We start from the raw sequence: 23,202 nt of genomic DNA, 5'->3' as shown, positions 1-23,202 counted from the left end.
CTAGATACAAATACCTAAAAAAGATTTTGTTTAGTTGTCATAACAGATGCTGGGCAGTTTTGCTCGTCTTCAGATGCTTACATTTACATTTTTTAATGTAGTGAAAGCTTTCATTGTAAAATTATTTCACCAGATGATCTTGCTACTGTTTAGCAATCATAATTTACCTCCAGTACTGGTTAATGGCACGAGCATATATCCATGGCAACCTTAACACTGCATAGTCTGGAAAACATAATTGCCACAACCTTTTTAATTTACTGTGTTTCTGTGTGAGATAGTTGCACAGTCCATATTTATTGTATTTTTGAATTACATAGTTTCATACAATCATAATAAACTGGATCGTAAATGTATGATGACAGAATTACAGAACAGAGTTTATTGGTGTCATGATAATACACGCTAGTTGTATTTTAAGAATAATGTGAGCTCTTATCACAATAACGCTGTCATTATGTAATGTATGTGATAGAACTGCTGACCGGTGCATACCTAATTAGGAGGCGAAGCATCAGTACTGGCAATAGGCACATATAAAAATACACTATCCTCCATGTATTGTACAATCATAGAACATTTTATGAGCTCAAATGTAATGAGGTATCTCAAACAGAATGACCTCTTCAATGCCAATCACCTTGCATTCAAAAAATACAGCTCAACACTTTTTCGCATGGCATTCTGAAGGTCAGGAAACAAGGCAGTCAGGGAAGTCCAGTATTTCTCAGTTTTGGAATTGACTCAATATCACATCTATGCTTATTATAAAAAACACGATCATATGGGCTATCATGTTAAATTTGTGACTGGATTCAGAACATCTTGGTTGACAGGGCACGGTAAGTTATTTTTGATGGAGAGTTTTTGACAGATGTTGAAGAAACTTCAGGTGTGTTTCAGGAAAGTGTGTGGGACACTTGCATTGATGCTGTGTAATGTATATTAATGATCATGCAGACAGTGTTAATAGCCACCTCAAAGTTTCTGCAGATGATGCAGTTATCTACAATGAACCACCAAAGATACTGGTATAGGCATGCATATTCAAATACAGAGATATGTAAACAGGCAGAATACAGCACTGTGGTCGGCAATGCCTATATGAGACAATAAGTGTCTGGTGCAGTTGTTGATCGGTTACTGCTGCTACAATGGCGAGTTATCAAGATTTATATAAGACAATAAGTGTCTGGTGCAGTTGTTGATCGGTTACTGCTGCTACAATGGCGGGTTATCAAGATTTAAGTGAGTCTGAACATGGTGCTACAGTCGGTGCATGAGCGATGGGACACAGCATCTCCAAGGTAGCGATTTTCCCCTACGACCATTTTACGAATGTTCCATGTATATAGTATCAGGAATCTGGTAAAACGTCAAATCTCTGACATTGCTGCGGCCAGAAAAAGATCCTACAAGAATGGGACCAGTGACAACTGAAGAGAATTGTTCAATGTGACAAAAGTGCAATCCTTCTGCAAACTGCTGCAGATTTCAAAGCTGGGCCATCAACAAAAGTGAGTGTGCAAACCATTTTATGAAGCATCATCATTATGGGCTTTTGGAGCCGAAGACCCACTTGAGTATGCTTGATCACAGCACAACTCAATGCCTTATGCCTCTCCTGGACCCATCAATGCCAACATTGGACTGTTGATGACTGGAAACATGTTACCAGCTTGGACGAGTCTCGTTTCAAATTGTATCAAGCAGATGGACATGTATGGGTATGGAGACAACCTCATGAATCCATGGACCCTGCATGTCAGCAGAGGACCATTCAAGCTGGTGGAGGCTCTGTAACGGTGTGGGGCGTGTGCAATTGGAGTGATATGGGACCCCTTATATGTCTAAATATGACTCTGACAGGTGACACATATGTAAGCATCCTGTCTGATCACATGCATCCATTCATGTCTGTTGTGCATTCCGACAGACTTGGGCAATTCCAGCAGGATGATGCAAAATCCCACAAGTTCAGAGTTGCTACAAAGCGGCTCCAGAAACACTCTTCTGGATTTAAACTCTTCCGCTGGCCATCAGACTCCCGAACATTATTGAGCATATCTGGGATGCCTTCCAACGTGCTCTTCAGAAGAGATCACCACCATCTCATACTCTTATTGATTTATGCACAGCCCTGCAGGATTCATAGTGTCAATTCCCTCCAGCACTACTACTTCAGACATTAGTCGAGTCTATGCTACATCGTGCTGCGGCACTTCTGCATGCTTGTAGGGGCCCTTTACGATATTAGGCAGGTGTACCAGTTTCTTTTGCACTTCAGTGTATAATGAAGTACTGTCTGAAAGAAGCTGCACCGATATTCAGTCATATATTCCTAAGATTTTAAAGTTGTCCAAGAAATGGCATCTCATATACAATTTTTTTTAATGAAAAAGATATAGTATCCCATGGTTACAATATCAGTGAGTCTGTTTGAATCAGTCAGCTCATATAAATACCTGGGTGCAACAATTTTTAGGGTTATAAAACAGAGTGACCACATAGATTCAGTCGTAGGTAAGGTGGGCGGCAGACTCTGGTTCGCTGATAGAATACCAGGAAAATGCAGTCAATCTACAAAGGAAATTGCTTACAAAATACTTGTACAGCCCATTCTAGAACATTGTTGAAGTGTATAGAGCAGAGGAAAGAGGAGTAGATGGGGAAGATTGAAAAGGAAAGGAAGACCCCAGGATGAGAGAGACCCAACTGTTAGGAGGACAAGAAGAGAAAGGATCTGAACTCTGAACTTTATGTTGGTTTATTATGACATAGTGAAACACAATTCACTTATTTTTTTCATTTTATAAACTATTTGTTTTCTATGAAATTTTAGGCAGCAGCGATATATGTAATTTTCTTCTTGCAGATGGCTGTGAGAATCATAAGTGCAGTCACTATGGCATATGTGAGAGTGATGGTGCTGGAACAGTAAGGTGCATATGTCCAGAGGCCTGTGATGATGTAAGTTATGTGCATTATGTACATTACTTTTTACAAACACTGAAAATAAAAAAATAAAAACATATGCATAATAATATTCATCACTGTGTCACTAACAGAAATTCACAGGAAAAATAAGCAAGTTAACCTATTGTGTACCCTCATCAGTGAAACCTGAATATGACACCACTGATTTCATGGCATTGATGACAATTGACTCTAGAGATTCCTAGTGTTGCTCACAATTTTATGTACATGTTTCTCAGATGAGCAGTTTTTCCTTGTTAATGATGCTATGATATTCAGGAAATTAACTTCGTCTGCAGCATAAGACACAATTTCATCTGTAGAAGTACATTTATCAGTATTTTCTTCCAGGACAACAACTTCCTTTTATTGTTCATGGTGTACTGGCAATTGTAGAACTTCATGGAAATATACTTAGTTGTCTCTAGTATGCATGATGTAGTTGTCATGGGTATCACATTTTCCTTCTCAAAGCATCTATGCATAAAGCATCTTCTGTCATAGGCATAATCTCTTGCTAATTAGAACCAAGTAAGGTGGTTTAGGCATTAATACACTGGACTTACATGTGGGAGGAGTGGGATCACATCTCCACTTAGCCATCTTGATTGAGGTTTTCCGTAGTTTTCCTAAATCACTGCATGAGCATGCTGGAATGGTTCATTTCAACAGGGCACAGTTGATGTACTTTCTCACCATATCCAGTGTAGCTAGTGTTCCACTTCTAATGACCTCATAGTTTGTAAGTGCCATATTTCTTGTGCTACTTTTTTTTTTTTTAATAGTTGGAAGGAGCCAACTTATGATGTCAGCGTAGAGTCACTCATTCATTTGTCTCCAAATCAGTGTTTTCTATCTCATTGTAGACTGTTCCATGATGTTTCCATTTAGGAGATGTGTGTGTAAGTTCACCAAAAATTTATGCAAGCTATCTGTCACTGATAAATTATGAGAGACAAAGTTCTTACAATAGTTAAATCATTCAACCCTCCCCCCTCTTTATCTCCTTCTCCCTCCTCTCCCCCTCCTGTGGCCTGCTCCTCTCTCTCTCTCGCTCTCTCTCTGTCTCTCCCTCCCACCTTCCTTCCCTCCCTCCCTCCCTCCCCCTCCCTCTCTCTCTCTCTCTCTCTCTCTCTCTCTCTCTCTCTCTCTCTCTCTCTCTCCCCCCCCCCCCCCTCCTTTGTCTCTCCTCTCTCTATGTACCTACTTACAAAATCAAAAACAGTCTTTAATACTTTAGTTATCCCTCAAAGTAATGTAATACTATCATTATTCATCTAATGCAGAGACATTTTTATATGACTTTTTCAAACTAAGCTTATTTTTACCATTGCTTTTGGTATTAAACTGTCACCTGATCCATGACAATGACTATGTTTTCTAGGTCATATACAGAGTGTTTACAAAAATTCTTCAGTGAGTTTGTGTTAGGAATATGTCCTACATTTAATGAACAATTGCAACAAACCTATAGTCTACTATCACCATATACTACAATATTTTTTAACATTTATTCAATTTGGCAGTGTCTAGTTGTAAAAGTAAACATTTTTGGCAGTATAATTCATCAGCTAATTGATCCCTTTACATTTAAATCTATATCTACCTACATACTCTGCAACCCACTGTGAACTGCAAGGTAGAGAGTGCTTCTCATTTTACAACATACGAATGGACCATGAGCTAATACCAGATTGAATCACCATAAATGTACACTCTGGTGACCTGATAATTACTTCTAAGCCACTGCCATTCAGGCATCCTGCAAAATCCCTATCATAAATATGGCCCTTCTCATTAGTAGGTTAAAGATTTTGGACATGGAGTGTGACTCTATGTAAATGAAAGACACTCTCTGAAAACAATTTGCTTTATTTAGAAGTCTAATAGCTATTACCTTGACTAACATATCACAGAATGCGACTGCCAAAAAAAAAAAAAAAAAAAAAAAAAAAAAAAAAAAAAAAAAAAAAAAAAAAAAAAAAACCACCATTATCACAATTTTTAAATTCGATCTCTCTGTCACTGCCATTTCATTGACTTATATTTTAACATTTTTTGGATTCCGCTGAAATGTTGGAACACGTGAGGCAATATTGACCCTATGACTTATCTTGGTAAAATACAGGGAGCGAAAGGCTATTTACAATTTGTACAGAAACCAGATGGCAGTTATAAGAGTCGAGGGGCATGAAAGGGAAGCAGCTGTTGGGAAGGGACTGAGACAGGGTTGTAGCCTGTCCCCGATGTTATTCAATCTGTATATTGAGCAAGCAGTGAAGGAAACAAAAGAAAAATTCGGAGTAGGTATTAAAGTCCATGGAGAAGAAATAAAAACATTGAGGTTCGCCGATGACATTGTAATTCTGTCAGAGACAGCAAAGGACTTGGAAGAGCAGTTGAACGGAATGGATAGTGTCATGAAAGGAGGATATAAGATGAACATCAACAAAAGCAAAACGAGGATAATGGAATGTAGTCGAATTAAGTCGGGTGATGCTGAGAGAATTAGATTAGGAAATGAGACACTTAAAGTAGTAAGGAGTTTTGCTATTTGGGGAGCAAAATAACTGATGATGGTCGAAGTAGAGAGGATATAAAATGTAGACTGTCAATGGCAAGGAAAGCGTTTCTGAAGAAGAGAAATTTGTTAACATCGAGTATAGATTTAAGTGTCAGGAAGTCGTTTCTGAAAGTATTTGTATGGAGTGTAGCCATGTATGGAAGTGAAACATGGACAATAATTAGTTTGGACAAGAAGAGAATAGAAGCTTTCGAAATGTGGTGCTACAGAAGAATGCTGAAGATTAGATGGGTAGATCACATAACTAATGAGGAGGTATTGAATAGCATTGGGGAGAAGAGGAGTTTGTGGCACAACTTGACAAGAAGAAGGGACCGGTTGGTAGGACATGTTCTGAGGCATCAAGGGATCACAAATTTAGCGTTGGAGGGCTGCGTGGAGGGTAAAAATTGTAGAGGGAGACCAAGAGATGAATACACTAAGCAGATTGAGAAGGATGTAGGTTGCAGTAAGTACTGGGAGATGAAGAAGCTTGCATAGGATAGAGTAGCATGGAGAGCTGCATCAAACCAGTCTCATGACTGAAGACAACAACAACATATTTTAACATATGCTTGTGCAGAATCTCATAGATTCCAGTACTTTACAAGGGCAGTTGCCTCACTGTCCTATTGTTGCTTTTTAATGTGTGTGCCTTTGCACTCTGTGTGACAACACTGACTTCTAGTGGCTTCAGTCAATATCGTAACCTTACAACCCCTAAACAAACAAACACAATTTATGTATTTAACAGAAAGGTACTGTGCACATTTTACCGCACAGTGTTGGCTGTAGTAATATGCTGGCATTTGGAATCCTTCTTTTAATAAAAAAATGGCAAAAGTCTCATCAACTGCTTCTTAACATTAATAAGAGGAATAGGAGAATTACTTTCATGTATTTGTTTTATTGTACCTGACTTAAGTTTTTCTCTTCCAGTTGGAAGCTCCTGTTTGTGGCACTGACAGCATCACATACAGAAATGAGTGTGAGCTGAGGAGAAGTTCCTGTCAGCTTCAGAAGGCTCTTGCTGTGGCTTATAGAGGAGCTTGTGGTAATAATATATGAAAGATCCTGTACACTCGGAAGTAGAAGCAATTCCACATGAGTTACTAGATCACTTTTGTAACAACAGAATGTAATGAATTGTATTTTCCACATGTGTTGCTTTTTCCTAAGTAATTTAAGATCTTCAACCATGTGAAATCTTTTGCTTAGACTTATATCCTGTCTTTGCTGACTTTAAACTTAGTTTTGTGAACATAAATTGGTGCACTGGTTTGTACATGTACCCAATACAGAGTCCTCATAATAATTTTTGTTTATATCTGATTAATAAATTTGCTTTTCTTTTACCAGATCTGTGTGAAGGCATAAAATGTGAACTTGGTACACACTGTGAATCAGGAAAATGCACTTGCGTTAGCAACTGTACCAACAGTAGCTTGTCACCTCTCCAGCGATCAGAACCAGTCTGTGCTTCAAATGGGCAGACATATGCTAATGAGTGTGAAATGAGACATGCCTCCTGTTCTCAGCCTGTTGGCTCATCACCTCTTAGGGTTGTTTTCTTTGGAGAATGTAGAGAACGAGCTGGTTACACAGCAGCAGCAATCCTAAGTGAGTGTAAAAATGTTCTAAAAGTATTATGAGTAATAATGCTGGGTACAGTGTGTATATCATAATAGAACAAAATCAAGATCTAGCCTCATTGGTACGGCAGGCCTGTTAATCCTATTTATTCATTGGAAACTTATCCTTTGATTTATTAGTAAGTATGTGGATCCAACAATATATGAGCCTTGAAAACCTGAGAAGTTAAGTAACAGAAGGAGCTGTCACTTACTCAATTTTAACGACATTCAGGTCAGGCACTGTGCCACAGTTCAACCCATTTTCTGGTCAATGTTATCAGTACCTTGTGACCACTTGGTTTTCCTTGGTTCTTGTCTTTCTCTGATGTAGGAGTTTTCTTCTTCCTCTTCTCTTTCTTTAAAAGAAAGTCAAATCTTGAGAGTCAACCTTGTTTCTAACTTTATGATGTCCATGTTTTAGCTACTGAATATTAATGCTGTTTGAGACAGAAGTGAGAAACATGTTGAATTTCCAGCTTTTGGAAATTTGAATTCTCAAGCCCTAGAAAATAAAAATTATATATAAGACAGAAAAAAGATAATAACTAAATGAGAGGACTAAAAATAAAATAATCTTCTTCCTACTTTACAGATTGACTGTTTTTTTTCCAGTTCATCTTTTTCTTAGTCTTCCAATTCTTGCCTTTCCTTGAGGTGGTATTGCATTGCTTCCGCCAGACCATCTGTCATTGTGTGTATATGTTGTGGTCATTTCTCTCAATATTTATTTATTTTGTCATTTATTTTTCTTTCCACTCTTCTTCATATCTAACACAGTAATTATGTTCTGTATCTAACTGTGTGCAACCTTTTACTCTTTTAATAAATCTATTTTCTGTGATTTAAGTTCTACTTGCATAATTCCTATTGTATCTTGTTACTGCACACTGAAACTGATAAAGCTATAACATTTTCAAACCTGAGCAGAGTACTCTTCCAGTCTAAGATTTTGACAGGCTGTTGAGAGATTTTTTGGATGAACATAGATAAAATCTTTGATCTCACAAAATTCAGTCACACATATTTACCTTTATACCTGGAAGCCAAAAACCTGTCAGTTAAATAGATGCAGACTATGAATAGCAACAAATTTGTTAATGTCAAATATAAATTTAAGTTTTAGGAATTATTTTCTGAAAGTATTTGTGTGGGGTGTAGCCACCATGGATGATAAACGGTTCAGACAAGAAGATAATAGAAGCTTTTGAAATATGATGCTACATGAGAAAGCTGAAGATTACATAGGTGGATTGGGTAACTGATGAGGAATTACGGAATCAAACTGGGGTAAAAAACTATGGTACAACTTGAGTATTAGGAAGGATCAGTTGATAGGACACATCCTGAGGTATCGAGGTATCATCAGTTTGGTAATGGAGAAAAGTGGGGGAGAGGGGGCAGGGGGATTTGTAGTGGGAGATGAAGGCTTGACTATAACAAGCATGTTACTGTAATTATTCAGAAGTGAAGAGGTTTTCTCAGGATAGACTAGCATAGAGAGCTGCATTAAACATCTCTTCAGAATGCAGACTATATCAACAAAAAACTACAGTAGTAGTAGTAGTAGTAGCTGGACTCCTGTCTATATATCATCTACATGTAACATATAGTACCATAAAAATTATGTACAGTATTTTATAAACAGCAAAAATACATAAGCTAAAAAGAGAGAAAGAGAAATTTTTGGTTTGCATGGAGGGTTAAGGTTCTTTCAATCAAATGTACTTACAAAGACCATGGTTAAAAGAAAGAAAGAGGCAATTTTTTTATTTGCGTGGAAGATTGAGTTTCATTTATACATCTATATCTATACTCTGCAAACCACCTTGAAGTGCATGGCAGAGGGTATGTCCCATTGTGCCAATTATTAGGGTCTCTTCCTATTCCATTCATGTATGGAGTGTGGGAAGAGTGATTGTTTGAATGCCTCTGTGCATGCACTAATTTTTCTAATCTTATCCTCATGATCCCTATAGGAGCGATATGTAGGGGGTTGTAGTATAACGCTACAGTAATCATTTAAAGCCAATTGTGAAACTTTGTTAATAGACTTTCTTGGGATAGTTTATGTCGGTCTTCAAGAGTCTGCCAATTAAGTTCCTTCTCTGTGACAATATCCCACAGATTAAACAAATCTGTGACCAGTCATGCTGCCCTTCGCTGCATATGTTCAATATCGCCTGCTAGTCCTATCTGGTAAGGGTCCCACACACTTGAGCAGGATTCTAGAACCAGTCACATGAGTGATTTGTAAGGAATCTCCTTTGTAGACTGATTTCACTTCCCCAGTATTCTACCAATAAACCAAAGCCTACCACCTGCTTACCCACAACTGAACCTATGTGATCATTCCATTTCATATCCCTACAAAGCTTTACACTCAGGTATTTGTACGAGTTGGTCGATTCCGACACTGACTCATTGATATTATAGTCAAAGGATATTACATTTTTTTGTTTTGTGAAGTGCAAAATTTTACATTTCTTAACATTTAGAGCAAGTTGCCAATATCTGCACCACGTTGAAATCTTATCAGTATTCAACTGTATATTTATGCTGCTTCTTTCAGATAGTACTTCATTATAGATAACTGCATCATCTCCAAAGACCCTGATTTTACTGTTAATATTGTCTGAAAGGTCATTAATATACAACATGAACAGCAAGGGTCCCAACACACTTGGCCAGGGCACACCCAAAGCTACTTCTACATCTGATAATGACTCTCCATGTAAGATAACATGCTGTGTCCTTCCTACCAAACAGTCCTCAACCTATTCACAAAGTTCACTTGATACCCCATGTGACTGTACTTTTGACATTAAGCTTAGGAGTGGTAATGAGTCAGATGCTTTCTGGAAATCAAGAAATACTGCATCTATCTGGTTGCCTTGATCCAAAGCCTTCAGTATGTCATGTGAGAAAAGTCCGATTTGGGATTCACATGATCGATATTTACGAAATCCATGCCTTTTGGCATTCCCTTTACGATACCTCATTATGTTTGAGCTCAGAATATGTTCTAAGACTCTAGACCAAATCACTGTCAAGGTTATTGGACAGTAGTTTTGCAGATCACTTCCACTACCATTCTTCTAGAAGTGTATGACCTGTGCTTTTTTCCAAGAACTGGGCACGTCTCTTTGAAGGGATCTACAGTATATTATAGTTATAAGAGGGGCTAACTCAGCTGCAAATTCAGTGTAGAATCGGACAGGGATTTCATCAGGGCCTGTAGCTTTGTTCAGTTTCAACTATTTCAGCTGTTTTTCAACACCACTGACTCTAGTAGAAAGGGCATTCAAAAAGTTTTTTTTATTTTTTGCAGGAGGAGAATGAAAATTTTTGTGAACATATTTGGAACATTTAGCTATACATTGAGCCTACTCAGTGTAGCCTCCATCAGTTGTGAGACATCTGGCCCAACGTTCCTTCCATGATGTAAATGCACTTTGGTAAAATTCTAGGGACTGACTTTTACACCATCTCTTGACACAGGAAATAAGTTCTTTCTCACTATCAAATGTTGTACCATGCAGGTGGGCTTTTAGATGACCAAAGAGGTAAAAATCAGACAGAGCTCGGAGTGTAGGGAGGATGAGGAACAGTTTTCCAACCCACGATTTTCTCCTGCGTCATAAGGACTGTATGGGGTTTGGCATTGTCATGGTGTAGTCTGATGAGCTGACCCTGAAGCTGTGGTCTGTGCATCTTGATGGCACATTACAGCTTGTCCAATGACAAATAGTAATGGTCCCGGTTGATTGTAAAGCCAGGTTCCAAAAAGTCAATGAAAATGACACCACACTGATTCCAGAAAAAGGAGGCCATCACATTTTGGCCTGCTGTTTGTAAAAGTCTTGGTTTCTTCTTCCAGGGGGGGGGGGGGGGGGGGGGGGGGAACCCGGATGATGCCACTCTATGGATTGGGTTTTGCTCTCAGTTTCATACAAAAACAACTATGTTTCATCCTGGGTAATGACGCCATCAAAACACTGTTTCCACTCTTCAGTAAAGGTCTTCATGAGACCCTCGCACACATGTCCAGTAGAGAGAAATCACCTTCTTTAAACCTCTGCAACCACCACTGGATCCTGCTGCAATCTACTGTGTCCTCCCCATAAACAGGGAGCAACTTCCTGTGAATCAATGTGGCAGAGTCATCACCGGTCTTGAAGAGGTACTCCATCACCGACCGTTGTCTCAAGCTGACATCTACTTCATGGTCCATTATGGCTCACATGTAGATAAAGGAAAATACTTTTATATACCAACTTATAGCTAAATGTTCCAAGTATGTTTACAAAAAAATTCATTCTCCTCCTGCAAAAAATAATAAAATTAGGGACAACTGTGCAAAACTTTTTGAATGCCCTTTTTACTTATTTCATTCATATTTTCAGTGGGACAAGGATTAAATTGTGGCAATTCTCCTGGATTTTCCTTTGTAAAGGAACATTTGGCTTTTGCTTTGCATCCTCAGTTTCAGTCTCTGTCTCATTCACTAGGTACTGGACACTAACTTTGGTGGCACTAACAGCATTTACATGCAACCAGAATTTCTTTGGATTTTGTGAAATGTCATTTGACAATATTCTGCTATGGCAGATGTTGAAGGCATCACACATAGCTCTCTTGACAGCCATACATACTCCATTCAGCATCTCTCTATCTGTAACTCTATGCTATGTTTTACACTCGTTATGGAGTAATCTGTTTCTTGATAAGTTTCTTTGCAGTTACTGTGTACCATGGAGGTTACCTCCCATTATGAACTGTTCTACTAGGTACATATCTGTCCAGTGAATGGTCAACTATTCTTTTAAATATGAGCCAGAGTTCCTCTAAATGCTCCTGCCGTGTGCTGAAAGTTTCAAGTTGCTCATTGAGGAATGACACTACTGATTTTTTTAACTAGTTTACTGAACATATGTATCTTTCTACTTGTTTTAGTTATCCTTTGTACTTTGGTAATCATTGTTGCCACAGCCACATCATGGTCACTGATACCAGTTTTGATGTGGACATCCTCAAAGAGGCCAGGTCTATTTGTTGCCATTAGATCAAGATATTTCCATCATGAGTGAGGTTCCTAACTATTTGTTCTAGGTAGTTTTGAAACTTCAAAGTCTCTGGTTCAGTCCTTCCAAGGGCCACGATCAGTTCTGGGGACAATGGTGCAAATTATGAGCTTCGTTGAAACTCCACATGCAAGTCTGGTCTTCTCAACCTGTTCATTTCCAAGCACATGTGCTTCACCATGGGAAACAGAATATTTCACAAAATGGAAGCAATGTCCAGAAATATATATATTTTTGTAACTCACCTCAATAACTAAAAAAATAACTCTTCAGTTCAAAGCTATTACTGAAATTGTGAAATTGAATTACTGGCTAGTACTTATCTTCAGGAGATGAAATATGTTGCGCTTTCAAATGACACATAAAAAAGTGAACAATACTATCCTAGGCTTCAAAACTATTTTACATGTCTCTCTCGAAACTACTAAGTACAAGTTGTGCCAAAAGAGATGTTTCATTTCCATTCAGCACAGCCCCAGGGGTATGCACTGGATATACACCACAGTGGTTAGACCTAGGATTTCCTATGGGGCCGTAGTGTGGTGGAAGAAGGTAGAACAGTGGGTTGCTGCTAAAGAGCTTGCTAAGGTGCAGAGATTGGCCTGCTTAGCCATAACGGGCGGAATTAGCAGCACACCAACCGCTGGAATGGAAGCCATGCTGGACATGCCTCCACCTTTGGGTTAAGATGGAGGCAGCAGCTGGGGCATACAGACTTAAAACTGGCCAAAACTGGGTCTCATTTGGATATCCAGAATCACACACTAACATAGTGAGTGAGGTAAATATAGGTATGGCTGGGGAAATGCCCGCTGACTATATAATAACTCCTAACTGCTTTGGCAAGCCTTACAACATAATAATTGGAAGTAGGGAGCAGTGAGAGAAAACAGTTCAACACCGTACGGGGGACATCGTTTGGTTCACCAATGGGTCAAAAACAGATCAAGGCGTTGGGGCAGGGTTGAACGGGATTCAGCCAAGACTGGAGAGCAGCATCTCTCTAGGGAAACTGGCCTCTGTATTCCAAGCCGAAATTACTGCAATCTGGGCATGTGTGGAGGAGAATATGAGTAGGTGCTACAATGATCGTAGCATCTACGTCTATTCAGACAGCCAGACAGCCCTGAAATCATTGGCAGCTCCTGCAACAAGATCTAAGATTGTTGCAGATTGCCACAGGGCTCTGGTGGAGCTACGGGGAGGTAATAGGGTGTACCTAGTGTGGGTCCCTGGCCACTCAAGGATCTGTGGCAATGAACAAGCCAATAGATTGGTTAGGATGGGCGCAACAACTCCATTTATTGGACCGGAACCTGTCTTGACAATCACCAAGGCTATGATCAAATTAGAACTACAGAACTGGCTTAGGAAACAGCATGTAGGATATTGGACCAAGGTCCATAAACAAAAACATGGTATGGTAATGATGCCCAAGCCATGTTTTAAAAGAAGCTCTGTAATCCTGGGATTGAACAGGAAAGAGATCAAACTCATGACTGGACTGATGACCGGCCATGGGAACTTAAAAAAACACCTACAAACAATGGGTATAATGGAAGAGGAACCTAAATGTAGGATCTATGATGAGGGTGAGGAAACTGCATCACACCTAATCTTTGAATGCATGGCATTGGAGAGTAAAAGATACAGAATCTTTGGGACAACTAGACCTGAAGAAATTGTGTCTAACAAAAAACTGGTAGAGGGACTCCTTGCACTATTCAAGGGCACTGATTGGCTTTACTAGATATATAGGGAGTGATACCCCACAATAAACCTAGTTTCAGTGTGCAGGCAGTGGCGGGTTAGACCTAAGCTGTTTTAGCTCTCCTTTTAAAATCAAATCAAATCAATCCATTCAGTACATATTTAGAATAAAAAATTGGCCAAGCTTGAATAGGATTAGTGCTCTGAGGGTTCAGTACAAACTAAATTGTGTATAGACAATTCATCCATTCCAGGAATTGAGAATCTTGATTTTTTTTTTTCCATCGAAATTGATACAGGCAAGATATCAGTCCTGCGGATGCCAAGATTTTCGAAAATGTTTTACTTTCAAGTTTGAAGTCAGATAACAAGTGAGAAAAGAATTTTTTTGTGTGTCTGACATAATTACAAATTAACATTTTTTTTACTCTGAAATCTGGCTTTCTGCCAAATTTCATGATTATAGATCAATGGGAAGATGGGAAGTACCCTATAGGACAGTGAGTTTGTGAGTATCAAAATATGAGGCATAAATAGGTAAACGAAACCATGGAAACTCCACATACGAATATCAACAATGTAGGCAGCTCAAGCCAGACTTCTGGCCTGAGGTGCCAGAGTTGGTGGTCATGTGCCTGTGAAACGTGCTTGCTTGTGTGTATGAATGGTGTCTGTTTCTCTTTTGCTGATGAAGGCTGCGGCGAAAAGCTTTGTGTAAGTGTCTTTTAATTGTGCCTGTCTGCAACTTAATGTGTCTTCATTATGGTAAATAGCAGTCTGTCTTTTCGTACATTGTTGACGTAAATGGCAGTATCTTTTTGTTGTATTGATTTACAAGCTTAACAATTTTGCACCACCAAGGGCCATAGATCTCAGTGTGTGACATAAATTTCAAGCTGATATGTCTACTACCTGTTCCTGAGCTAAAGCGATCTTAACAGATGTACAGACAGACAGTCAAACAGTTAAAAAATACATTTTTTTCATATGTATCATTACAAATTAACAATTTTCAAATTTTTTGCACTGGTTGTACTGTGCAACCTTGCTTCTTACCAAATTTCATGATTCTGGGCATATGGGAAGTACCCTGTATGTTTTGAAGAGTGAGTTTACGAGTATCAAAATATGTAACATAAATTGTCATATCTTTTGATTGCATTGACTTAGAAGCTTACATTTATTATACCACCAAAGGACCAAATTTCAACTTGATATGTCTATATGTTCATGAGAAAAAGAATTTTAACTGTCAGACAGACAGACACATAGGTGGACAAAAAAGTGATCCTATAAGGGCTCTGTTTTTATTGGTTAAAGTTTGGAGCCCTAAAACATATATCTATATGACAAAGACATATATGAAACATTAGAAATCATTAAAGTTCAATATGACCACCCCGCAAGTCAACACAGAGAGGTCACCTTTCAGCTGTTAGCCAAGAACATGTTCTATAGTTCATCAGATGTGACACTGTTAACTGCTTCCACAGCCCAGTCGTGCAGCTGACTCAGTGCGCTGATGTTAATCCTGTACAAACTATATCCGATGATGTAACACCATCCCACCAGTACACAACTCTAATTATTGATGAAATAAATCTCAGGTGAACAGCTTGGTGTGAGTGTACAAAGGACACAATATTTCGGCAATCAACCTTGCTACCATCATCAGGTGCGCTGATGTACTGCCAAGGGACAGCAGGCGTGAGGTAGATACCAGATTCCCTCTCCCCCTCCCTCGGGCACTCCTTCCGCTGTCCGCACCACGGGCGCTCTCTTGGCCATCCGCGCCAGCGTTCGACGCCTAGCTTGCGGCCCAGCTCCTGGGTGTTCCCTTGTAGGTCTGCACCCAGGGGGGTTTGCCAGCATCGTTTTGAAGGTTCCTCCCCCTGCCCTCAAATTCAGTACATTCTGGGATATTTCTATCTTCTCCTTAACCTGGGTAATGGCTGGTTCCCAAGCTTGGTTAAGGGAATAGCCGCTGTCACAATTCAGTTCAGGTTTTCTTACTCTGATTTCTATAGCTTCTTTGATGATACAGTCCCAAGATTTTGAAGTCTGTGTTAGGACCTTGGACTTGTCATAATCCATGCCATGAAATTCTGACAGGCAATGCTCGGCGATTGCAGACTTATTAGGCTGTTGCAATCTCGTGTGCCGTTGGTGTTCAAGACACCGGTCTTCAATGGTGCAAATTGTCTGACCTATGTATTCCTTACCGCATTGGCATGGTATTTTGTAAACCCATGATTTACGTAAACCAAGATCATCCTTAACATTGCCAAGAAGTGCTCTGGTTTTAGTTGGAGAGCAGAATATGGTTTTTACTTGATATTTGCATAAAATGCATCCAACTTTTCCCAGTAAGTCCCCACAAAACGGAATGAATGCCATGGCCATGTTTTCCTCAGGTTCTTCATTAGTTTCTGCCAGTTGTGTTGCGAGTGTTGGCTGTAGAGAATCCTGGATTTTCCTTTCCTTATAACCATTCCTCAGAAACACTTAATTCAGATGGGCCAATTCTTGTTGGAGACTGTCCTTGTCAGAGAGAGTGTGAGCACTGTGTACAAGAGCTTTTGGCATGCCATTCTCCAGAGCAAGGTGGTGGCAGCTGTCCACGTGTAGGTATAAGTTGGTGTGAGTTTTCTTTCTGTACATGCTGTGCCCCAACCTGCCGTCATCTCATGTTTTGACAAGAAGATCCAAGAAGGGGAGCATCCCATCTGATTCTACTTCCATAGTGAACGTGATACTTTCGTGTCTTGAGTTGAGATGTGCAAGAAATTCCGTCAGCTTGTCTCTTCCATGTGGTCAACTAACAAATGTGTCGTCCACGTATCTGAATAAACAGGTAGGTTTTAGATGCGCTGAGTCCAAGGCTTGTTCCTCGAAATGTTCCATGTACTTGTTAGCAATGATGAAAGAGAGAGGACTCCCCATAGTAACACCTTTGGTCTGCACACAGTAGTCACTGCCAAATAGAAAATATGTTGACGTTAGAACATGTCTGAGCAGACCGGTGGTTTTCTCATCAAACTTCTGGCTGTTGAGTCCCAGAGATTCAGGTAACAGAACCTAGTAAACAGGGAAACCACGTCGAAGCTCACAAATATGTCAGATTCCTTAATGTGAGGTGGTTAAGGCATCCCAAGAAATCTGAAGAGTTATGGCTATGGTGTGGGCATGTCCTCATGTGATGGCTGAGCAGCTCCTTGAGGTACTTGGCAAGAGGATACGTCAGGGCACCAATATTGCTGACAATAGGACATAAAGAGACGTGTTCCTTGTGAATTGTCAGTAAGCCATACAGCGTCAGAGGATCAGGGGCCCTGGGTCGTAACTTCCTTGTGACCTCTTCAGAGGGCCATTTCTCCAGTATACATTCGAACTTGGATATCTGTCTTCTGGCGGAGTTCTTTTGGGCACAGATGCGTGGGGCCCATGTGACACCATCAACCCAATCCCAGGTGCAGGAATTGAAGCAGTTGGCGAGTTCTCCTCCAGCTACATCTACAACTCGCCGCTTCAGTTCTGAAGATAGGGGGAAACAATTATCAATCTCACAAACATAGAACTGGATAATGAAGCGATCTCCATTCTCAAGAAAGGATTGAACTTTGCTCTGACACCTAAAGATGCATCCATCACTGACATCATTAGTGCAGTTGAACAGACAGTGGCTCGACTCCCACTTGAGGCAGTGGAAGAGGTGCGATGTGAAACCTGCAGGGCCATAACTAGAACTAGACCTTGAAACCGAATATTTCCAAAAAAGAGAGGGTGGCCATCCAGATGCAAAAAGAAGATCCAGACATAGTGGTCTTACCGGCAGACAAGGGTAACACTATGGTAATCTTGTCCTACCAGGATTACACCAGGAAGATGCGGGACCTGCTAGATGGCACCGCATACCGCAAGATTTACGCCAATCCTTCCGAGAGTGTCAAAAGGGAAACTTTGGCCCTTCTCAAAGATTCCGGCTTCCCTGAATAGGTCACAAAGAAGTTACAACCCAGGGCCCCTGATCCTCTGAGGCTGTATGGCTTACCGAAAGTTCACAAGGAACACATCGCTTTATGTCCTATTGTCAGCAATATTGCTGCCCCGACATATCCTCTCCCCAAGTGCCTCAAGGGTACTGCTCAGCCCTCACATGGGGACATGTACACACTATATCCATAACTCTTTGGATTTCTTGGGAGGCATCAACCACTTCACATTAAGGAATCTGACATACTCGTGAGCTTCCACGTGGTTTCGCTGTTTACTAAGGTTATGTTACGTGTATCTCTGGATCTCATTGGCTGGAAATTTGATGAGAAAACCACATATCTGTTCAGACATGTTCTAACGTCAACATATTTTCTATTTGATGGTGACGAGTACTAGCAAACCGAAGGTGTTACTATGGGGAGTTCTCTCTCTCCCGTCATTGCTAACATGTACATGGAACATTTCTAGGAGGAAGCCTTGGACTCAGTGCATCTAAAACCTACCTGTTTCTTCAGATATGTGGATGACACTTTTGTAATTTGGCCACATGTAAGAGACAAGTTGATGGAATTTCTCACACATCTCAAGTCAAGATACAAGAATATCGAGTTCACTATGGAGGTAGAATCGAATGTGATGCTCCCCTTCGTGGATCTTCTCGTCAAAACATGAGATGACGGCAGGTTGGGGCACAGTGTGTACAGAAAGAAAACTCACACCAACTTATACCTACACATGGACAGCTGCCACTACCCTGCTCAGAAGAATGGCGTTCTAAAAACTCTTGTACACAGAGCTCATGCCCTCTCTGACAAGGACAGGTTCCAACAAGAATTGACCCATCTGAAGTTTGTGTTTCTGAGGAACAGTTATAAGGAAAGGAAAATCCAGGATGCTCTACTTCCGACACTCACAACACAACTGGCGGAAACTAATGAAGAACCTGAGAAAAACATGGCCATGGCATTCATTCCATTTTGTGGGGCCTTATCGGGAAAAGTTGGATGAATTTTACGCAAATATCAAGTAAAAACCGTCTTCTGCCCTCCAACTAACACCAGAGCACTTCTTGGCAGTGTTAAGGATGACTTTGGTTTACGTAAATCAGGGGTTTACAAAATACCATGCCAATGCGGTAAGGAATACATAGGTCAGACAATTCGCACCATTGAAGATTGATGCCATGAACACCAATGGCACACGAGATTGCAACAGCCTAATAAATGTGGAATCTGCGAGCATTGCCTGTCAGAATTTCATGGCATGGATTATGACAAGTCCAAGGTCCTAACATAGATTTCGAAATATTGGGACTGTATCATCAAAGAAGCTATAGAGATCAGAGTTAGAAAACCTGAACTGAATTGTGACAGCAGCTATTCCCTTAACCAAGCTTGGGAACTAGCCATTACCCAGATCAGGGAGAAGATAGAGGTATCCCAGAATGTACTGACTTCGAGGGCAGAGGAGGAATCTCCAAAATGCCACTGGCAAACCTTCCTGGATGCTGACCTACGAGGGATATGCAGATGCTGGGCCACAAGCCAGGGATCGAACCCCACCGTGGACAGCTGAGAAAGTTCCCGCAGCGCAGACAGCAGAGGGAGCACCCGAGGGAGGGGAGGGGGAATCTGATATATACCTCACATCTGCCATTCATTGGCAGTACATCAGTTTACCTGATGATGGCAGCAAGGTTGATTGCCAAAATACTGAATTTTTATTTTATTTAATAATATTTACTGTTCTACCAAAAGTAATGTCATTACAGGAACTAAATTAACTAACTTTGCAACGAGAAAGTGATTTGAATGCATAAATTCACTGGAAATAATATGTGTAAATTGAGGAAATGTAAATCTGAAGAATCAACGATTGATTTGAAACTAGCTGCTGCTAAATGTGGGCCCATAATTCCAATCACATCTATTGATGCACTTGCATCTTTAGAGTGTGTAGAATTGTCATTGAACAAGCTGAGCACTTAAACCAGAGGCAAACTATTCCACTCAGAATCCCCTTTGGACTGTGTGTTTGATATCATTGTCAAGTATGAAACTCGCTCTGATTCCTTCTGATGCTGTTTTTATATCTGTAAAAGTTATTACTCTCTCAACTTTTGACATTAAAATGCTCCACTCCTCATGCCGATAGTGTTGGATTTGGTAAAGGTATGTTGAGCTTTGTATATAACAATAAATGGAAATTATAGCCAAGATGGAATAAGAAGATCCCTGACAGCTTGCAGCACTGTTACCAGCTTTCAGTATGAAGCGCTAATAGCTGCAGGTGAGAACAGCATCTATATAAAAAATTGTGACAATCCTGAGTCATTTCCATAGAGACATTTATGAAATTGTGTTATGTTACTGCTTAACGTAGCTGTGCGAAGCTGCCGCGCCGAACCCACTGCAGCTGTCTGGGATCAACTTAACCAACTCACCTATGGTACAGGATGAATCAAAAAGGACTTTACAATTTTGGAATTATATGTAAATTTATTGAGACAACTTACAGAATCAGTAGACATGTCATTTTGTAGCAAACAATCTCAAGGTTCACATAAAAGTGTCAAGTGTCATTTTGATTTGATATGTCTTCCATTTGTGATGCGGCACACATCCCACTGGTAGTCAGTTTCTTCTCACACTCTTTGTATCAAATCGGGTGTAACTTGTGCATTGGCAGTGTAGATTCGGTATTCTGCAGTTGTGGATGTTCACATGCCGCTGATATGAATGTTGACTCATCGTCAAAGATTATTGTTTTCAGGTATGTCTTGTTGCCCTCTTTCTGATGTAACATTTCCACACAGAATTCCCCACAAGCAACCTTACCTGCATTACTAATGTGCCACACCATTGTGAATCTATCTATCTGCTTTCAAGTGTAAACATCTATGCAGTACTCACCAAACAGTCTTTTGTGGACTATTAGTCACGCAAGACACATGTCTCGTTGAGTTTTGTAAACTGCAAGTAAAGCTCTCCCTAACCTGTACAACATAATCATCAACATGCAGGTGACTTGGTGATTTATCATGTCACAGTGAAAAATCTGTCTTAACAAAGTTCTTGTGCCAAGAGTAAATTGTAGGCCTGCTTGGCGATTCCTCAGCATATTCAGTGTGGATTTCACACTTAACAGTTGTTGCAGAGTTTGTTTCATGAAACTAAAACACATGACAAGCATTCTCCATGCCATTGAAAGGAGCCGCTTGAACTGCGCACTACACTGGCACTCCTGGTGGCAGAATGGGGTACGATGCACTACATGAATCAAACTTGAGGTTGTTTGCTACAAAGTGACACATATACCAATTCTGTAAGCTATCTCAAATAAATTTCTATACCATTCCAAAGTTGTAAAGTCCTTTTTGACTCACTTTGTATTAGTCAGGAATTTCTGTAATGTTCATACTTGCATAGCTTACTCATTTTGGTATGTATAAATGTTTGATGTTGCATTGGTGATTATTGCCTGTACACATAACTAACACATGTTGTCTTCTGTGTATATTCTTGCAAAATATGGCACCTTTGACACTAATTCCACAAAATTTATTTCTTTTCTCTAGCGACAATGACAACACCTTCATTTTACCAAAGTCCTGTCCGTCAGAAGATATTCATAGTTAGTGAAAATGAAAGAATGTTGCATCATGAAAATAGCATTTTGAGCAACTCAGTCAATCAGGAGAGGAAAAATAACACCAAGATGTTCAGCCTGTTGATGAAACCAGGACTTGCCAAGGAGGAAATGTGCCAAGATGTGAGATGTGATTTTGATGCTAAATGTCAGATTGGATCTGATGGTCATCCACACTGTGAATGTGACTTTAACTGCAAACATTTGCAAAAGGGAGAGCCAGTATGTGCTTCAGACAAACGTGTATATTCGTCCTTGTGTGAAATGAAAATGGAGTCTTGTATGCGTAAAGAAGAACTAAGATTACGACCAATGGATCTCTGTCAAGGTTGGTCTTACAATAAATATCTATTGCTTTATTCTACATTTGTATCTTTCAGAAGACACGAGGTACTCTGTCAGTAGACCATTCTTTGTTCAAAACAATACATTTTTTGTTTGGATTGTGGGATCACATGACAGAAACTGTTATGTATTACAGACTGTGCAGACCAAAGAGAAGACAAGGATTTTTCCTGTTCTCAAATCATATCAATATTTTCATCCTTTACTTTCAGTGAAAGATGTACAACAAAATCTCTCTGGAGATTCATGTTTCAACACTTCCACGGAAGTTACTTTCTTTCTTTTGCATAGAAAAACAATTGATCCAAGCTGACTCCTAATACTGGAAAAGTCTTTTTTTCTTTTGCATATTTAGTTCACTTCCTTCGTCATCTGTCCCTCTTGTTCTTCTTTACTTCATTCCTTAATATTCTTCTCTATCTCTGTGGGTCAGATCCTCTGTTGCATATTTACTTTTGTAACTCATATGTTCATTGAAGAACATTGTTATAAATAGCAGTAGAGAAACAAATGATGTAATTCCATCTAATTGTTAGTAATAAAAGTCATGCTGCTGTCTTTTCATAAAATACACTTCAGACTGATAAGCACATAGTCATTTGATTTTTTATTAAAGAAAAACAGATTATCATTGGAATTGCATGCTTTACATATCAAAAAAGGAGTTGCAAACAGTAAAATGAAATGCTTGCAGGAATGAAAGTTAAGCCATGCAATGGTGCACCCCCTTTGATGAATCCCATTACTGGTATGGCATATGATTGTGGCAGTGGCCCTTCAAGGCAGGACTGTCCTGCTGGCAGTTACTGCCACCAGACACCATACTTTGCTCGCTGCTGTAAGAAGGGTAAGATTAATGGCCAAACTGTTTAAAATTCTATTCATACATCTCTGGTGTCAGTTATCAGACATATTATAAATGGCAAACCTATTCTCATTGTTTCCTAATTATGAAATAAACAAGAAATGGATTTAATGAAGTCATGTAGGTATAAGGTCATCATGTGTCATAACTGTTCATATTAGATGCATTCACTTTCAAACATAACCTCTTTTATATTGGCCTGTGTTGCTCATATGCAGTAAATACATTTGAACTTGTGATTTACATGGTTTTACTGTCAAATAATACAAAAGTTTTACAGTATCTGGAGTACATAAATTACCGTACATTTTTATGGTAGCTGAATTTGGACATCGTAGTAGAAAAACTATTTTCTGAATCTTCTCTACCGATTATGAATCTGTT

General features: G+C 39.7%; 1 protein-coding gene across 1 annotated transcript in view; it reads left to right on the top strand.

Moving 5' to 3' along the window:
- Positions 1-23,202, top strand: part of LOC124788576 (agrin-like) — a 293,248-nt gene that overhangs the window by 93,092 nt on the left and 176,954 nt on the right. Inside the window, exons 5-9 of the mRNA XM_047255847.1 lie at positions 2,876-2,970; positions 6,479-6,593; positions 6,899-7,159; positions 21,538-21,936; positions 22,648-22,800. Of these exons, the coding sequence (XP_047111803.1) occupies positions 2,876-2,970; positions 6,479-6,593; positions 6,899-7,159; positions 21,538-21,936; positions 22,648-22,800 (1,023 nt within the window). The remainder of the gene's footprint in view (positions 1-2,875; positions 2,971-6,478; positions 6,594-6,898; positions 7,160-21,537; positions 21,937-22,647; positions 22,801-23,202) is intronic.

Source organism: Schistocerca piceifrons, chromosome 3 (genome assembly GCF_021461385.2).
Source record: "Schistocerca piceifrons isolate TAMUIC-IGC-003096 chromosome 3, iqSchPice1.1, whole genome shotgun sequence".
In the NCBI taxonomy this organism is placed as follows: Eukaryota; Metazoa; Arthropoda; class Insecta; order Orthoptera; family Acrididae; genus Schistocerca; species Schistocerca piceifrons.
This window is presented reverse-complemented; position numbering and strand designations above follow the sequence as displayed.